We start from the raw sequence: 19,686 nt of genomic DNA on the forward strand, positions 1-19,686 counted from the left end.
TAATTTATGGCTATTTTGTATATCTTTATTGGAGGAGTTTTTGTATGTTTGATCCATTTCTTTACTCTTTTGTTTAATTTTGTATGACAATGATTACATTTTTACTGCAACTGTTTTTGCTTTATTTGATGGTGCTTTCTGCCTTTTTCCCTTCTATCTCTTTCCCCTGTTTCTTTTTTATTTTTTATTTCTCTCTCTTAGTTATGACGTTCTATTTCTCTACTTGAGATGAGTTTCATATTATGCTTTATTGTTATTATGTTGTAAATGAATTTCAATAAAATCTCCTTTAAAACTTAAAAAGAAACTCCAGTCTATGATCTTGGTTATTCTGCTCTCCTTCTGTGTTGCTGATGAAACTTGTAAGTGTATGTTACGGATGTCAAAGTAGAGCCATGGTATATGGAGGTATATTGAGGCCTGGTGGTTCACTGATAGTAACTTCCTCTTGTTATTTCCATTGTATTGCATCTTCCCTAAACTAAAGGTTCTGTTCCAGCATATCTACCTCGCAAAAACAGGTCTCAAAAGTGACAAATCCTGTTTGCGAGGTGTTGCATAGCTGCTGAGCAGATCCAGTGCTGCAAGTTTCTCTTTTCTTATTTTATCCCAACCCCTTTCCCCCCAGGGCCTTGCGTGATTCTAGCGAGCTTGGTCCCTTGAACTAGTGCGGCTCTGAGAGGGATAGGAAGTCCAGCATCGGCTCCAGTGTCGTCTCCAAGGTTGGGACCAGGTGAGTGCATGACATTGGACGAATTCCACTATCCTCCAATCAGCAATGACCAGCTGAACTGCCAGCCATGTGATTATTACATGTCAGACAAACAAGGACAAGCTGCACTATCAGTCTAAACACAACACATGAGAATGACTCTTTTACCCTGAACAGTTTGCCATTTGACTGGATGTCATACTGTCAACAAACCCTGAAGCATTGCATTTCTATGTCCTAAAGTCAGTCAATGCTACTCAGTTGGAGAAAGATGGGACGAATATAAAAGTAGCTAAGAGGTAGGCAGAAAATAGTGTAATAGGAGAGAACAGTGTTGTGAAATATTACAGCTAGTGTCGCAGAGTCCAAAGCAGATCTATCGCTGTTGACATCTCTAGACACTCTGGCTGCTTCAGAACTTCTGTCCCTCTGCTCTACAAGCTTCCTAGTAGCTTCCCATTGTTCAGTCTGATTAGTCAAAGCCTCCTGGCAGCAACAACCAGACTTTTGTTAATCTCTTGTTTGTTAAAGTTAAGTCATGCTTATTTTAAGCCAGTGGTTGCAAGTGAAACACACCAACACTCTTTTTTGGACACCCCCAATTATTTTCCTCAACCAATGTTGACTGGGAGCAAGAGAGCGAAAAACACTCAAAGGGAAAAGAAGAAGGTAGCCAATGACGGAAAAATGTGATAAAGGGAGAAAGCAGGGATTAAAATAACCTCTAAGAGTGAGAAAAAGGTGTAGGCAGTGTTGGGTGGTGGATTAAAGAGGCCTAAGGTGGAGTCAAAATCACACAGCCTCGGCATTCAGCAGTCCAACATTCAAGAGCGCCGGCTGTGGACTTCTTAGCAAAACGTTGGACCCTGGCACTTATTCTTTTACAAATTAAGCACTGAGTTAAGTGTGCTAGGATTTAACAAAGTTTAAAATCATACTGTACCCCGTGCTTCTTGGGTGGTGTCCACAAGCGTGATCTCTGGGGAAAAAAAGCAGAAGTTGCTTTAGTTTTCAAAAATACTAAATATACTCATAGAACTGCAAGCTATGTCTGGTACATAGTCTCAGGGTTTAATGTAGCCAAGGAGAGGCACCTATGCCATTCTTGGCTTCTTCCTTTCCCACTCTTGTCTGTCTTTATCACTCTGCATAGTTCTTTTTCACAAATACACATATAATGTGTGATTATTTACAGGAAATATACAAAGTAAAACATTACACATGAAGCAAAAACGAAGGCAATTTGAAACAAGCCAGAGAATCAAAACATATGCTAATTTCACCTGGGTTAATGGTTAACACTTGTGCCTCTAATAAAACTAAAGAAACTTTTAAAGCTGGTAATAGCTTGGGGATCTAACTTATCCTGACTATATAGTGATCATTGTTCAGGAGTGGATCTGGTAACCGATTAAAATGAGCAATCAATTCATTAATTCATCTGTTTTGTTGGTTACTAGTACAAGTGGTACATGTAATCATTTGGCCATTTTGGCACTTAGGGTGTTTTTTAAAGAATTGTACCGCGGTTAGTATAACTATAATGATGAGGTACAGAACGTGTCCAACATTCTTTAGGGGAGGGTACCTATTCTTTGAGGTGTTCAATTGAACATAGCTTTAAAATTTCAAATTTTGTGTGTTTGAAGTTTTCAGGCAGTTTGATTTGGCACCCAGGTGTGGGTTCAGGCATTCCAGGATCTATAGCTGTAACTCATGAACCCTCATGAACATTTAACCCAGTCACAATAAAAACCATTGGCAAAGATCTCTTTCATATGCCATATGGACTTGATGTTTAATCTCTTCTGTTGTACAGGATCGAGGAGTTTGAGGATACAGATATTATTAGAGCAATTTTTGAAAATACTTTGAGTTCAGAAATGTGGTGTAATTTTAATGCATTTACTTGTCTTGTTGAAGTGACATGAAAGGATTAATTCAAGATCAAAAGTAGATATTGATTCTTGTGGGAGAGAATAATACATTTTAATGAGATAAGCAAAGGGAAAGAAGTATTTAATGCTTTGAATATTTGATACATGAAATAGTTGCTCCCCAAAAATCATCTTTAGAGGTTTCATGTAGGAACCAGGGTGGGTTGCTGGTAGAGTGGATAGAAGCAGCTCTGGGCCCAAAGTATTTGTAAATCCATCTAATTCAGAATTATATGTAACTATGTTGTTCAATGTTAAATCAAATATATAATTATCAAACAATATTTTTATTTTTTTAAATGTTAATAATAAACTTTATTTAGAATTAAGTTAAACCTTTGAACGTTTGTTCAAAAAAATGAAACAAATGTAAATTAATTTAACAGTTATCTTTTAATAAAATATGATACGTATAAAAATGTGTTACACTGTGTGGAAATGTTATTATTATTTAAGAAACATTATAAACTAAAAACCTATATTTAAGATCATTAAATAATTATTAAACATTTCATTGGTTAGCTTGCTTTAGCTTTTTATTTTATTAGTTCGCAGTACATAAATAAAAAATATTAATTATTATATAGTTATAGTGTATATTAAAATATTTGTATTATTTTTCTAAAAAAATAATAATCTTTTAATAAACTTTCACATAGTGAGTTTTCCACCACAATAGTGGCGATCTTCACATAAATGTGAAATGTTACTAGTAGTGACTTTACACTCATAAATGTACTTTTAGGGCCTTATTATGAGTTTGGCGGTACAGGAGCGTGACAGTCACGCTCGCACACCGCCAAACCCATGTAGGAACCGCCCGTCAGATCAGGAGTTTTCTCCTGTCTGGTGGAGCTTTCTCTGGTGATTCCAGGGCGGAGCCTATGAAATTGGTACCGCAATGGGAACGCCAAAGGCAGTACCTGCACGGTATGGACTGCTGAAGTCCATGCCATGCAGGTACTGGTGTGCATGCACACAGGGGGGCAAATGTTGTGCACCCCCAGATAAATCCACATGGTGTGAGGCACCAGGGGGCCATGTAAGGCCCCCTTTGCTTCCTCACCACCACACTTTTCATGGTGGTCGCACTGCCATGAAAAGTGTGGCAGTGAGGAAACCCGCAATATGCTTGGTGGGGCCGCAGGTGCCCGCCAAGCATATTGTGGACTCTTGACCGCCATTCCACCACTCTGATCCCTGGTGGTTGTCCCAGGGAGGCCTGACCCCTGGTCCTAATAGAGTGGTTGGAAGACGGCCACCGCTACGCCCCCATGAGTCTGGTGGTCCATGGACTGCCAGACTCGTAATAAGCCCCTTAGATGTCTCCAACCCCTGGTTTCAGGAGTTGGAGATATGTAATTCTACACGTAGGTGTAAATCTACCCATGAAATTGGTGAATAGAACAAAAGTGTAGATTTACACCTAAATGTATGAGTAAATTTACACATGGGTAATGTAATTCGCCATGAGTAAAAAGTACCTTTTTTGAATAGGGCCCATTATATTTATGGGGTGAGGTACCTGTTTGCGGATGAGGCGTCTCCACATGACACTGACAATCACTCTGTTCCAGTCAAACCAGTTATCACCAGCTCCAGGGGCCATATTATGGTGTTGTGGTGGCTCTTTATTTCAACTTCCTAGAGTGGTGTCTTGCTTTCATATTGATGAAAGACGTTGGGCCGAAAAACAAGTTCTGGTTGGCTGCTGATACTGTCAGTAGGTTTATGGGACATACTCTTTTGGTGCTAGTTTTACAAATATTCCTTCTCAATCCATTTGCATATTTTTTAATTGCTATAATTACTACATTAGGGAGTAGTCCTATAATTAACCGATAAAGCGAAGTGGTTGGAAAACATCACAGTTAATTAAAGTTTTTAAAAGTAAGAAACCACTAGCTTTAAGGTTCTTCCGGTTTTGGAAGCACATGGTGAACTGAATTGCTTTATGGATATGTATAACTAAGAAAGGAAGAAACAGCATGGTCAATATATGATGATAGTTTTGTAATGTGTATTGGATGTCTAGAATGAGGGACATATTGGCTATGGAAAGATTGACCAGTAACGTGAAAGAAGATATGTCTTTTGAGGGCATTAAGAGACATTTTGAGGCAGAGTTGCTGTTGTGGCTTAGCTGTCAGTGGCTGGCCCAAATGGAATGTGACCTCTTCATCTGCATAAACTTCCCCGTCGTTGCCTTGTTCAGCCTCCCCTCCCTCCTGAAACTGAGAGCCTTTAATGTATAGTGAATCTTATCCTATGCACACGCGCAAATATACAAGTCAAATTTGACATTGAGTACAAGGAATATTCACAAAATTGAGTACAAGTTCATGTGTTTTCTTGTTTTTTAATATTTTCTTCACTCCAACGAATGCCCAGTCAACACGTGTTTCGTAGTTCGGGGAGGACCCCACGACTTCTTCAGGGCTGTATGGCTTCTCCGTGCTATGTTCTTAGCCCTCTCTGCCGGTTGTAATTCCAACCCGGCTGGTCAATAAATATTAAAACAGAATGTGTCTCAATAATCAGTAAGTCCGGAGTAATATGAACCTCATATATGTACAATGTATCCTCTCAAAAATGAAGAGACAGTCGAACACGTATTGCCCCAAATGTCAAGATTATGAATCGAAGCAAGTGCGCTCCTGCTGTATAAGACGTTCCGCGATTGCGTCTGAACCGGCCTTTAATGTATATGATTGATGCCCCGCATGCATGGGAGGTCCAATGGATTATGAAGAATGTAGCCTCGAAGAGGGACTATCTAAAGTAGTTTTTAAAAGAGGGTACGTTTGTCAAAACAAATGTGAGTTATTTTTCCACAAATCAATGAACACAGTGTTTGGATGCGGGAGAATAGTTTGTGGACTGTCACCCACTACCTAAAATTAATGAGTTGATGTACACTTTGCATGGGTGTTCAGTATGCTGAACCTTAAAAGTGCATATCACCAGATAGAGGCGGATACATCTTTCACAACATAAAAAGAAGCTTTCCATTTTATATTGGGCTTACCTCAGAGGCATGCCTCTTTCAATGGCTTACAAAAAGATTATTCAGCAACATAAGAGGATTTCCCACATTGCAATAGGATATCCTTGTGTATTGTTGTGATGGAAGGAAACACAATGAAGCACTAACAAAAGATCTCAAGAGTCTGAGGCCCATGAGTGTGACTTGAAGCAGGGGCATATGTGTGTTTAGGAAAAATCATGCTGAATATCTTGGACACATCATCTCTGTCAATGGGCTTTTCTCCAAAACCAGCCATGGTGGAAACAATTACACGTGCACCAGCACCCACCAACAAGGAACAGCATTTGTATTTTCTTAGCACTTGTGAATACTATGTCAAATGTATTTGCAATTTTTACTCAAAAAGTTACAGAAAAAGAATGGCACATTCTAGTAGAATGAAGAGTGCCATCACCAGTGGCGGCTCCTCCGCTAAGGCGGAGGAGCATCGCCCCACTGCTTCACAGCAGTGCCAACTTTAGAAACATAAAATGATAATAACTTAGTTATTATCATTTTATGGTTGGTGTCAGTCTGCGTTGTAGGCGGGCGGGTGGGTGGTGCTGCTCTGCTCTGGCAGCAGGGGAGGAGTGGTTTGCCCACTCCTAATTGTGCAGTATTGTTTGGTTGGCCCTCTTGGGCAGCCCAAAACTGTCATGCACACTTCCCTGTTCTCCATGCAGGCTGCATTACAGCCTGCATGGAGAACATGCCCACCCCTCCAGCCCCTGGCTGAGCGCCATGTCACAGCGCTCAGACCAATCACAACACTGCATTGCAGCGTTGTGATTGGCTTAGGAGAGGGAGCCTGGCTGCCTCCTTCCTGTGCCTGGAGTCAGAGACAGGAGAGCAGGAGCAGAGACGCGGGACCCAGCCTAAAGGTAGGTTTAAGATTTTGTTTTTTATTCCAACCGCAACACTCCCCCGCGACACTCCCTTGCGATCCCCCCTTGCGACACCCACGCCCGCTCACCCCCCACCTGCGAGCCATGCCGGCCGCTCCTGGTCATCACTGCCTCCAAAACACTAAAGTTAGGTCTCTGTAGTGTTTTAATCGCTTGTTACAGTGTGTTCTAATGGCTGATACCAATCAGTATGGTGTAGGGGGTGTTGCTTACCCAAATAGACAGGAGCATCAAAAGAACAATTGCATTCGTATCCCAGACTCTAAGACCTGCAGGATATAATTATTCAGTTATCCAAAAGGAGACTTTAGCCTGCTCCTGGGCCATTGGTTTTCAACGATTTATATGGGGTACTTGTTTCATTCTAATAACTGATTGCAAACCCTTGCAAACATTCTTGCTGTGGATAAGTAGACAAATAGGCATATTTATGAGAGGCTTGCATCACGTTTGCACTACGCAAAGTGGTACATGCGTGACGCAAACCTCAAAGTCAGATTTATATAGCCACTTTGCGTGTCTCTGAGTGGCTTTATACATCTGAAGTAACGCACCACAGCACAAATCGCTGTGTTCCAAGACTCTGCCCTGGAAAAGCATTTCATGGGTATGCGTGTGTGTTCCCATGCAACTTCCATTGATTTTGACGCATCCCCAGATTTTGAAGAACTTGTAAACCTGGAAATACGCCAAAATCTTATGCCTTCCCAATGGAGGCGTAATGAGCAAAAATATCTCTATTTCTCCTTCTCTATTCCTCTTTCTATTTGCGCTGCATTATGCAGCACACATAGAAAGAGAAATATGCCTCCCAGGATTGTAACACAGGCACCCTTGCATCATGGTGCAATGGTGCCGGTGTTGGCGCTAGATGCTGTGGATGGTGAAGAGAATGGGGCCTTTCCACACATTTAAAAATCAGTACCATTATCTGTCAGAGATTTCTACTCTAAATGGCTTGAGCGGTGCTTTGTTGAAAAACCTACTACTGAGAATATTGTGATCTTCCTGAAAAGACACATGCATGAGAGAAGATTTTCCAGCTGTGTTAATTACAGACAATGGTGTATCATTTATTTTTCCAGTATGATAGTCTAGTTGAGTACCACTAGGACTAAGCACAAAAGAACTTTCCTATACCATCCTCAGGCCAATGGTCAAACTGAGAGAACAAATTGCATATTTATGGATTACATCCAATGGGTGTTAGCCAATAATTCTGACGAACACTATGCCCTGCAAACCATGACTTGGGCTTACAGAGTGATACCACATTCTATGAAGCAGGAGCCACCATTTAATCTCTTAAAGGAAAGGCTACCCTGCTTGACATTATGTCCAGTTTGGATGCGAAAAAGGTGTGCGTATAGTCAAAGGATATTGCACAGTGGTGTGTGTAATTAAATAGTAAGCCATAATATTAGCCAAAGCAAGACAAGAACATGATTTATCATGATTCATGTAAGTCTTGAGTCAAGCCTAGTTTCAGCATTGTTGATTTAGTCAAAGGTAAGCCTCCTTGTCACACACTTAAGGGTGAAACTATGTTTTTGGGCCATTTCGGGTGGTTAAACTTAGTCTTAACTCTGTTTGCACCCGGATAGCAGTTGGTGGATCTGCAAAAGGTTATGCAAAGTCCCACATTTGGGTACAGATGAAAGAAGGTTTGCTGCTGAGGATAGCTCCTTGTTCACCTGCAGGGAGGTTGTTGATTCTTGGTGTGTTCCTAAAAGTAGAAATAGTTGTGTGTTTATAAACCAGATGACCAGGGTTCTAGAGTTGATGACACCATGCTGCTTCTAGTCTAGTGTCCGATGGTGAAACTAACAGAGCGTCTTCTGGCCATCTTCTGAGCTATGCAAGTCCTCCTACTTTGACATGGGGAGGACGGAAGTTGGCTGGCCTAGGAAGTTATGGATTAGCGCATTTCATGTTGCTCAATTCTTCCTTATACTTTTTGACCTGTATTCTTTTAGTTTGGTGTTTTTTTAATCTATTTTATCATTGCCAGAAGTATGTTGTGCTTATTTTGTGTTCTTATGGGAAAGATGTGTAGTGATGTCATGTTTCTTGCCATGTATACCTTCTGTGTGTTCTCGGGCACATGGCATTCTTTATTCATTGGGTGTTCCTTGGTGGTTTCGACAGTTGGAACTTGTCCTGGTTGCTGCAGCACTGTCTGTCAGATTATCGTTATCTGTTTTCTACTTATCTGGTCAACTATCGTCTTTTCACAAAGGCAGATAATTGATAACATCATTTGAATGCACTTTTTATAAATGTACATTACTAGAAAAGTGATTAAAGCCGACAGCACAAAATAAATCTGATGGACAAAAAAGACCATGCAGGTAGGAAACAGAGCTGAGTCCTCATTAGGGGTGATTGGATGTCTACCCTGACCTGCTTTCGTTTTAGCCTAGAATAAAACTCACTGTGTGATCTTTTTCAATGCAACTTTACTGGATACAACAGTTTGTGTAGTTTGAGCAGCACATGTTGGCTACCATTTCTCGCAGCAAAGGCTGGGAACTACGGTAATCAATATCCGAATTCTGAAAAGTGTTTCATCAGCACAAACTATTTAAGGTTTTGTCTCCCAAGGACTTTTCTCTGTTCAGGGCAGAGGTGCCCTGGAGGAGGAAGGGCTCCGATCTCTGTAGTAAATAAACAGCATTGACAAAGGTTTTGCCTTTTGGCTTAGCCTATGCAGACCTATTGCTTTTGACCATGTTTTTAGCCAATCCTATTCAGCATCAGCGCAACAAAAAAATATCAAGAAAAAAGTGCAATGATGTGTATGCACACATGCATCATCATGCATGCATATGTATCCGTCATGACATATAAGGTGTAATGCGGGTATGCGTCAACACACATACAGCATGGCATGACAATGCCTTCTATTTATCTGTGTTACAAACAACACATAAATAAAAGGCTTTGTCATTTACAATGCCAATAGCTCAAACTCTTGCAAATGCAAGCCCTATTGCGTGGAAATGCTTGTTTAGCTATCTGATTTGCTAATGGGAGCCACTGTTATTTGTGTGTGTCTTTATGGCTGTCTGTGCCTGTGTGTCTCTTCCGCCGCTGATCTTTCTGTGATCCTTGGTTGGGAGTCTCTGCCTCTCTGGCTGTATCCTGTGATGTCTATGCTGGTGTCTTCACCTCCCATGCTCTCTAATGATCCCTCTGTGTGTGTGTGTGTGTGTGTGTGTGTGTGTGTGTGTGTGTGTGTGTGTGTATGGGTGTGTGTGCGTGTGTGTGTGTGTGTGGGTGGGTGGGTGGGTGTGTGTGTGTGTGTGTGTGTGTGTGTGTGTGTGTGTAGGTGTAGGTCTCTTCCTTTCTTGCTCTATCCTGTGATCTATTTCTCTTGTTACCTCTGTGCAGCTGTCTTGTTCTCTAATGATCAATTTGTGTGTGCGTCCCTGCGCTCTCCTGTGACCTCTGTCTGGCGCTCTCCTGTGACATCTGTCCGGGTATCTACACCTTCTTTGCTCTCCCACTGATCCGCTTGTGTGTCTGTGTGTCCCATGCGCACTCCTGAGACCTCTGTCCGGGTGTCTACGCCTTCTTTGCACTCTAATGATCTGTTTGTGTGTCTGTGTTTCCCCTGCGCTCTCCTGTGACCTCTGTGCAGGTGTCGACGCCTTCTTTGCTCTCTCCTGTGACCCCTGTGTGGATGCCTGCACTGATTTGTTAACAAGCAAGCCAAGCCCAGGCTGAATGCATGTAGATCGCACGGAGGCGCACGCAAAAATACTACAAATAAGCATTTGCAATGCAATAAGACTTGCCTTTTATTTATCTGTTTGGATAATTAACACATAAAGGGCATTGTCATTTACAATACCAATAGCTCAAACTCTTGTAAATGCAAGACCAATTTTATTTCAAAGAAGCGGCGTCATTGTCCCGGGCTGCTTGGAAAGGGAAAGCGCTCATGGCGTGCTGAATGGTGCAGGAAAGTATGTCCTGCCTGCAGTAGGAGAAACTCATTAAAGAAAATAGTGCTTACAGACTATATAAGACATACCATGTAACAACAGTAGTAAAAGGGCCAGTCCTCATGGGAGGTTACAAATGAAGACAAGGCGGTACTAAGAAGGGACTAACAAGCCTATTAACAAATCAGAAGCCAGCATTTACGAAGCCACACAAGGCAATGACAAATATGGGCAGAGAGTGGGCGGAGCTTCAAGTCCATACTCAAATACAGCATGCCTCGCAGAGCAGCGCATGCACGACCTAGGCTTGACCTAAAAATGTGGCTTCCATAGAAAGCAAAAGTTTTGCAAACGTGGTGCCAGTGTAACCACTTGATCCCTAAAATCCAGATTAAGGAAACAAAACACCTGACACCAAATTCCAGCACATCACTTTATATCCCAGTGCATCAGGGTCCTGCTTCACTGGCCGTTGTGCATTGAGGTCATGTGACACATAAAAACACTGTCCAGATGTGTTTTTATTAATGGGCATCTAAGGCTCTCATTATGAATGGGCTGGAAAATGTCCCCGATTTTCCCAACCCGCTGAGTTTTCGGATTTCCCCCAGCTTCGCCATTACAGACAACAGGGGCATCTGTATCTCCGGGGGTGAGGAAAATATAGCCCATTACAAATTGGATCCAACTGGTCCCCTTTACGATTGAGTAATTACTGGGGATTGAGTAATTACTGGGGAAAACTGCAATTCTGGGTCCAATTCTCCAAGTAATTCCTCATTTTCCCCCAGATTTTCACACAAAGATTTCAGCTGCTTTCACCAGCCCAAATCTCTGTGTGACACTAAACAGATTCCGGAAGCACTGTGGATCTCATAATCTCATAATCCCAGTGGCGGGCCTGATTACAAATTGCACGGTACTGGCAGGGTGATCAATCCACATATGAAATGTACATTAACGTGCTGTAACACCACACCAGTTTCATACAATTACTAGTTAAGTCCACAGATTTTCCAGTTCTGTGGGTTTAAATACGTATATTTATCTCTTGCTGTCAGCACGTGGCTGCAGTTTATTTGTGTGGTGGCATTGGCACAACATTAGCCCCCTGCAGCCCCCGGTGCTCCAGGGAACCCCCTCCGGCACTGTGTATGGTTGGTGGGCCCCTGGCCTCAGAGCACATTTCTGGGTTCCAGGGGGAGGCCCTCCATGTACTTTGCAGTAGGGCCCCCTCAAGTTTTGTTATGCCACTGTGTGGTGGAATTGGATGGAGGAGAGTGTGACGAGTAGGGAGGGAACGTTCTGGCCCGCAGAAGCCTTGTGGGGCATATCAGCAAGGGCCTGCGATAATTATCGCTCAGCGCTCTTAGCGCAAGGATAATTATCGCAAGCTAATGCTGGATTTTATCACGGAGGTAGCGTGCTATCAGCAACGCTTATCTCCCAAGCGATACAAATCCATGCGTTAGCCACAAAACAGTGCGATTATCGCTGGCAATCCAGCGATAATCGCACTGCGACCGGCGATACCTTGCTGATAGGGCAGGGTGGATTTAGCCATGAAATCCACCTCCCATTGGATTACATGGCTAAATCAGAATAAAAGCAGGCGTAAGGAAAGTGGCAATAACCGCGGGTAGCGCTACTTTTCTCATCGCTCTGCAGGTTAGCGTACACCTTGATAATTGGAGAAATGTCGGTTAGCGACATTTCTCCAGTTATTTTGGGGAGGAACACCCACTTTGCATCTCATTAGAGATGCAAAGCTGGGTGGTCAGGAAATGGGCGCTAAGGCATGGATTTACGCGTTAGCGTGTCCATGCTGATAGGGCGATAAAATTATCGCCGCTTTTCATCCGAAAACGGACGCTAAAGCGGTGATAATTTGCTGATATGCCCCTGTGTGCTTCCCCCACCAGAAAAAAGAGCGAAAAAGTCCACCTGCAATTTATTCGGGCAGAATTACCACTCGGTAAAACCAGTTCCGGTGTTCCAACACCCAGGAAAAAAAGAGGTGTGGCAATATTGCCTTCATACAGGGTTTTAAGTGGAATGAAAAGAACTGGGGGGAGGGGTCTCTCAAAGGGGCGTGGTCGACATAATTAAGGGCGTGGCTTAAAAACACCTACCCTAAAAATCTGTGTTAGCATAGTGTGCCACCACATTGGTTTTTTGCTGCCTCCGTCATTGCATCCAGACATATAATTCAATAAGTAACATTACAGCTACAACAAGCCAGGACTATTGGCTTTGTACGTGGTTATTAGTTGCATAAGATATATAGGCAACAACTATGGCTCTGTTGTATATAATAAATAAAAACCTGTGAAGGTTGGCACTGCTGCAGAGTTAAGATTTGGTTTACACCTAATGGTGAGGGCAAAGACGGAGAGCCTGATAGGGACCCGTCTCAGCACCTGCTTTTTAAAACTGCCGGTGATGAGCACCGGCAGGACCCGGCCCACTTAAAGCTCTGCCTCAATAAGAATCAGGTGGAGCAGAGTTCCATGCAGTAATTCCTCATTCATTATCAGGACCGATGCCAGTGAGTACTGTTACCAGCGCCATCGGAATTAAGAACCCACCCGTAATTAGGGCCTAAGTGTCCGGAAGCCAGACAAAATAATATTGCAGACATTTGTAGAACCACGTTAAATGGGAACTGGAAAGATTTTCTTCTAACTCTTCCCCCTGAAATAATACAAAAGAAACACTACTGGAGTAAACAGGTATATGTGGAAAAGAGGTGCCCTTGGTGAAAGCAATGAATACAAACCAGGGCATCCACGTTGTGGCTCTGGTCATGAGCAGGTGTGCAGGAGGGACAGAAAGGCAATGTCTTTTCTTTGAAAAAGATGGTGGAGTGATTTTAAAACCGGGCCCAGCAAGGACACATTTTATTTCAGAGTCAAGAGTATTTTCATTACACAGAACTTTAAGGACTGAGGTACCTTCAAAAGAAGGTAAGAGCAATCCTTTTTTTTCCAAACCAAGGTAAGCGCACGCACAAATTTGTGCAATACCGCCATTTCGCTTCCACCTGCCCCGGACAGAAAAAATAGCAGAATGCAGGCAAATGTGTAGCACCTGCCTGCTGGAGCGCAAGGAGGACCTTGAAGGCAGTTAAGGCACATAGGGGCATATGTATAAGGAGTTAATGCCACGTAGCGTCAATTTTTTGCCGTTACGGTGGCTGTTTTTAACCTCTTCAATGCCCGTGACGAGCTGGTCTCGTCATGGGCCGCGGTTGCGCTGTGCCCATGACGAGACCAGCTCGTCACAAACCCCGCCCGCTAATGAAACGGCCAGCACAGAGCGGGGAAAGGGGCGGGCACTGAAGGGGTTAATAGTCGTATTTACAAGTTGCCCCTAACCGCAGTTAGCAGCAGTTTTCCGGCAGTTTTTCGGATCACTGGTTCTGTTAGTGGGACTTAACAAAAATGAGATGCAAGGTAAGTGTTCCCATGCAGAAACTGCTGCTAACCCCACTTTGTGATATTTACAAGGAATTCTTTGTATGGTGAAAAACCAAAAAACTGCCGCTAACTCCAGTTAGAGGCAGTTTTTTAAGACCAGAAAATTGCCGGTCTTAAAAATGGTACAAACACTTGGGGCCTCCTTTCTGAAGATTTTGGTGCTGGACATAGCTGCAAGGCATCTTGCTGCGCTGCCCTCCGACAAAACTACAGGGCAGGAATGCAGACCATCAATAAGATAGGGCGCCTTCCTGGACCTCATTCATGAAAAGTGTTGCATCAATGCGACAAAACAGCATTGCAACACTTTTCACTACACCCTTCTTGCGACACGATGGATGTGCTGTATTTACTGAACAGCGCTCTATGTCGCAGTTATTGACTGGAATCCTGACATATCTGTCAGCGCAAAAGTCACACATTGCTGCAGTTGAGTCACAAGCATGATGCAACCCCAGCAATGCATGGGGCCAGCCTATCCCTGTGGCACTGCATCACCCTTACGCCTGCCATGAGGTACTGCCGCAATGGTGTCCTACAATTGTTGCAGTGAAATCTGATGGATTTCACTGTGCCACTCCTATGAGGCTGTGTTGCATGGGAACGCCCACACTGCATACATCATACATGATGCAGGTATAATGTGGCACATGGCTTCACAAGATCACACTCATGCCTAGATGGGTCACTGTGCAAATACGGCGCAAGGTGGTGCAAGAATCACGCTGCAATTACGTCAAGAAAATGGTGCACCGACAGGGTGAAACTGTCAGAAGGGGCTCATGAATAAGCCCCCCTGTCTTTTTCCCCTAAGTTGTCCCATAATGGCTGCCATGCGCCAACACAGACAACCTTGCGCCATGGTGCAAGGGTGACTGTGTTGCGGAGTTGATTGATGCTGTGGTTCCATCTCTTCCCAAGACGTCTGCAGTTGGGGCTGGACTAGTGGAGGGTGGGAGTGAACCAGTTGGCCTACTTCTTTTCTTGAGGGGTGCCAGGGTGTTGGCGCAGTTAAATATCCATCGGTGGAGGTCACGCGCTGAGGTGTTGGAGTCTGTTAACATTGGTGGAGTGGTGGTGCTGAGGGAGCTAATGGGAAGTTCTTCGGTGGCCTTGATTGACTCACTATAGGAGGGCAATGATGCCGATGGTGTACGGTGGGCGTGGTGAAGGGGTGATGTAAACAATGATGGCCGGCACAGGAGAGTCGTGTGGTGTGGCTGTAGTTGAAGATCCCGCTGGTGGAGAAGACGGGCTCGAGCATGTGTCAGGCTATGTGGGTTGGTGTGGTAACTAGTTGCTTGAGACCGATGTTGGCGAGGTTCGCCAGGAGGGGGGTGGTGTTCTGGTCAGTGGGGTTGTCCAGGTGGAACTTGAGGTCTCTGAGTAGGATGTAGGCGGTGGATGGGAGAGCCTTGGGTGCAATGAGGTTTACAATGGCATCGGTGAATGGGGGTTCATGGCCCAGGGAGCCTGTAGATGAGGGTTCCGCGGTTGGTGGTGTTGGGGTTGGCCCAGATCTGGAAGTGGAGGTGTTCCATGGTCAGGTCGTTAGAGTGCGTGGTCAGTCCAAGTGTGCCTTTTTCAGACCATGGCAAAGCCTCTTCCTGGCCGCTCGGGGTGGTCTGTGCAGGTGAATTTGTAGCCGTCGTGGATGGTGATGGCGATGACCGGAGCAGAGGTTGGTACAGGTTTCTGTGAAGAAGGTGATGTCTGAAGAGGTGGAGTCGAGGAGGTCCAAGATTTCTGTTGCGTGTTTGTCAAGGGACCGCACGTTGAGGAGGATGCAGTTGAGCCGGTCGGCTGCGCTGTTGGTCGGCTGGGAGGCAGGAGGCACTGGTGTACTGATGTGGCAGAAGGTGGGCATGTAGGGTGCAAGAGAATTCTACAGTGTTGCTAGATTGCATGCGATGTGACGTCCAGGGTTGATGGCGAGGAGGGTGCTGGCATCGTAGCGGTGGAGTGTCCGAGAGGAAGGGTCCTTGGTGCTAGGGGCGGTCCAGGGGCGGACGGCTGCGAAGGGCTTGCCTTTGGCACACCAATGGCATGCCCGCTGCGCATGGCCTCACAGTGGCTGCCATTATGTAGTGCTGCATGGGGGACTGGGTAGCAGGGAGTAGGGAAACGCGGGAAAGGACTGCAGGCAGGCTGTAAGTCTTCATTGCGAACAGGGATGTGCGCATAGCTGCTTTGGGTGGCCTGAGAGGGTCGACAAGTCATTGCACACTTGAGTGGGCATACCACTCTGCTCCTGCCCTGCTCCGTGGGAGAGCAGCCCCAACCACCCTCCCGCCCACAAAGGAAACATAGCATGAGTACATCAGAAAGTTATCATCATGTTATGTTTCCTCTTCTTGCACTGCTTGAAAGCAGTGGCACGACGCTCGTCTGCCATAGCGGATGAGCAGCCACTGGGGGTGCCTCACCCACAGGTGTTAGGCCTGGGCCCGACTCAACCCCCAGGCCTCCTCTGCTACGCGTCCCACCTTCTCCTCAACTGGACATTGACACCGTGGCGCAATCCGCTGCACTCCCCTCATATCTGTGACTCAGCCAACAGGAGCCTCAGCCACGCGGGATTTCACAAGCCAGGATACAGCAGTCGCCGCCAAGTCCGCTGGGGAACCTCTGGATGCAGGTGATGCAACAGGGCCCCCTTAGGCGTGAAGTTGCAACACTCCCGCCACACAAGTTCGGTGCAGCTCAGGGGCCTCACCCTCCACAGCGTCCGGCCAGCGCAATGTCCTACGGCCTATGATGCAGAGAGGCGCGGCCAATCATTGGTAATCTACTCCATGCACCACGGTGTAGCGGTGGCGTGTAGTATGCGATGCAGACCTCCCTACATTGGTGCACAGTGCTCCAAGGGGCTACAGGTGGTCTTCTCACACAGGTCAGCAACGTGTCTCCATGTGACCTGGCAGACTTCACCACCAGGTAAGGGTGATCGCCAACGCCTCAATGTCTACCACCACATGAATAATGTAGATCCAGTGAAAATTGCAGTGAAAGAGGGAATTACATATCCTAACATTCCTCAGTACAAAATGACACCAGAAATAATTGAAGGGATAACTCCTATAATTGAGAAAATGATTCAGCAGGGAGTTCTGAGAGAACTACTGAGTAGTCCGTGTAATTCACCGATAATGGGACTGAAAAAGCCCAATGGCAAGTTCAGGATTGTGCAAGACCTGAGAAAAATTAATCAAATTGTAGTGGCATGTTGTCCCATTGTGCCAAATCCATCAGTGATTCTGTATCAAATTCCACATGATGCTGAGTGGTATACAGTGATTGATTTGTGTCATGCGTTCTTTTCAATTCCATTGCATCATGACAGCCAGCCGATTTTTGCATTTAGGTTTGGCCAGCGTATCTTAGCATGGTGTCGAATCCCACAGGGGTATACGGAAAGTCCTTCGATATTCAATCAGTTATTGAAAAAATCGTTGGAAAGTTTGATTATGCCTGAGAGCTCAGTGCTAGTACAATATATTGATGACCTACTTGTGGCATCAAAGACACGTGAAGCTTGTGAAGTGGATACCATAGCTTTACTGAATCATCTGGCAGATGGAGGGTTAAAGGTATCTCCAGCCAAATTGCAATTTTGCAAGAAAGAGGTTCATTATCTTGGACATAATATTGAAAAAGGTCTGAGAAAAGTGACTACTGACAGGATCAGAATAATCAGAGAAATGAAAGCTCCGAAAACCCAGAGAGAAGTGAGAATGTTCCTGGGTATGGTGGGATATTGTCATCAGTGGATAATTAATTTTTCCCTGATAGCAAGGCCATTGATTAAATTGACAAAAAGCGAAATGACAGATCCGTTAGATCTGGATGCAGAACAATTGGCAGCATTTGAAGAGCTCAAAACTAAAATGTGTGAGGCCCCAGCTTTGGGTATGCCTGACTATGAAAAAGAATTTGAATTGTACTGCAGTGAGAGAAATGGATGTGCACTTTCAGTGTTAATCCAGAAACATGGGCAATTGAGAAGGCCTATTGCATACTTCTCATCGACACTTGACACTGTAGCCGTGGGGTTACCAGGTTGTCTGAAAGCTGTGGCTGCGACATGCAGAAGCCTGGAACAGAGTGAGGGGATCATAATGGGGTATCCTGTAAGGGTATTCGTACCTCACAATGTGGCAATTCTTTTGACAAGAAGCAGAACTCAGCATATGTCACATAGTCGGCTGACTAAGTACGAAAAAGTGATTCTGGGAGCACCAAATGTGACTCTTGAGAGATGTGTGAATGTGAATCCAGCGACACTCTTGCCGGATATTGAAAATGTGGGTATAAAGATGGAAGATGATCATGATTGTTTGGATGTGCTTGAGTACTGTACAAAACCGAGACCAGACATAAGGGATCTTCCCTTACCTGAGAATGACCATGTGTTGTTTGTGGATGGATCATGCCTGAGAAATGATAATGGAGTGCTATGTGCAGCATATGCAGTGTGCAAAGTTTCAGAGGTTATGGAAGCATCACCATTGAAAGGAGTGAAATCTGCGCAAGTTGCTGAACTAGTGGCATTGACAAAAGCTTGTGAGATTGGGAAAGACTTGAGAACAACCGTGTTGACTGATAGTCAGTATGGATTTGGAGTGGTGCATGACTTTGGCCAACTGTGGCTACAAAGAGGTTTCTTGACATCGGGTGGAACTCCGATAAAGAATGCTGAGTTGATTGGAAAATTGCTTGAGGCGATACAGCTGCCTAAGGAGTTAGCGGTTGTAAAATGTGCCGCACATGGTTCAGGGGACGATTTTATCACTGTTGGTAACAGGTATGCCAACGATGTGGCGCAGTATTGCGCCAAAACAAACCAATCAATTAACAGGGATAGGATGGAAGAAATGTCTTTCCTTTCTGTGATGTTTACTAATGTCCTAGAAACGTGGGATGAAGTAAAGCAGTTACAAGATGAGGCAGGAGAGGAAGAGAAACAAGATTGGGTTAAAGCAGGTTGTGCTCCAAGGGAAACAGACCATGTTTGGGTCTACAGAGATGGCAGACCAGTAATGCCAAACTCAATTTTATCGTCAATGGCAAGGATGTATCATGGCCAGGGACATCTGGGGAGGGACGCGATGGTAAGGTCCTTTAAACAAACCTGGTACAATGCAAAGTTTAGGACAATTGCGGAGAGCATCTGTCAAAGGTGTTTAATTTGTCAGCAATTTAACACTGGGAAAAAGACAGTGGTGAGTTTGGGAACAATAGGCAGAGAAGGAGGTCCTTTTACAAGAATGCAAATTGATTTCATTGAGATGCCCCAAGTGAACAGACTGAGGTATGTTCTAGTGGTAGTCTGTTTGTTTTCAAGGTGGGTGGAAGCTTACCCGACTAGAAGAAATGATGGATTAACGGTGGCAACATTACTGTTGAGAGAATTGATTCCTAGGTACGGGTTTCCAGTTACAGTTGAGTCTGACAGAGGTAGACACTTTCAAAATGAACTCATTGGTTTGATTTGTGAAGCATTGAAAATACAGCAGAAGTTACATTGTGCATACCGACCAGAGGCTTCTGGTGTGGTTGAGCAGATCAATGGCACAATCAAGAATAGAATTGGAAAGATGTGTTTAGCCACTGGCATGAAATGGCCAGATGTGTTACCTCTAGTCCTGATGACAATGAGATCTACTCCAGATAGA

General features: G+C 44.5%; 1 protein-coding gene across 1 annotated transcript in view; it reads right to left on the bottom strand.

The window, feature by feature from the left end:
* The window catches only part of MFAP5 (microfibril associated protein 5), a 215,524-nt gene that overhangs the window by 76,682 nt on the left and 119,156 nt on the right, over positions 1–19,686 (bottom strand). Inside the window, exon 4 of the mRNA XM_085619919.1 lies at positions 1,656–1,691. Within this exon, the coding sequence (XP_085476045.1) occupies positions 1,656–1,691 (36 nt within the window). The remainder of the gene's footprint in view (positions 1–1,655; positions 1,692–19,686) is intronic.

This window comes from Triturus cristatus, chromosome 7 (genome assembly GCF_964204655.1).
Source record: "Triturus cristatus chromosome 7, aTriCri1.1, whole genome shotgun sequence".
In the NCBI taxonomy this organism is placed as follows: domain Eukaryota; kingdom Metazoa; phylum Chordata; class Amphibia; order Caudata; family Salamandridae; genus Triturus; species Triturus cristatus.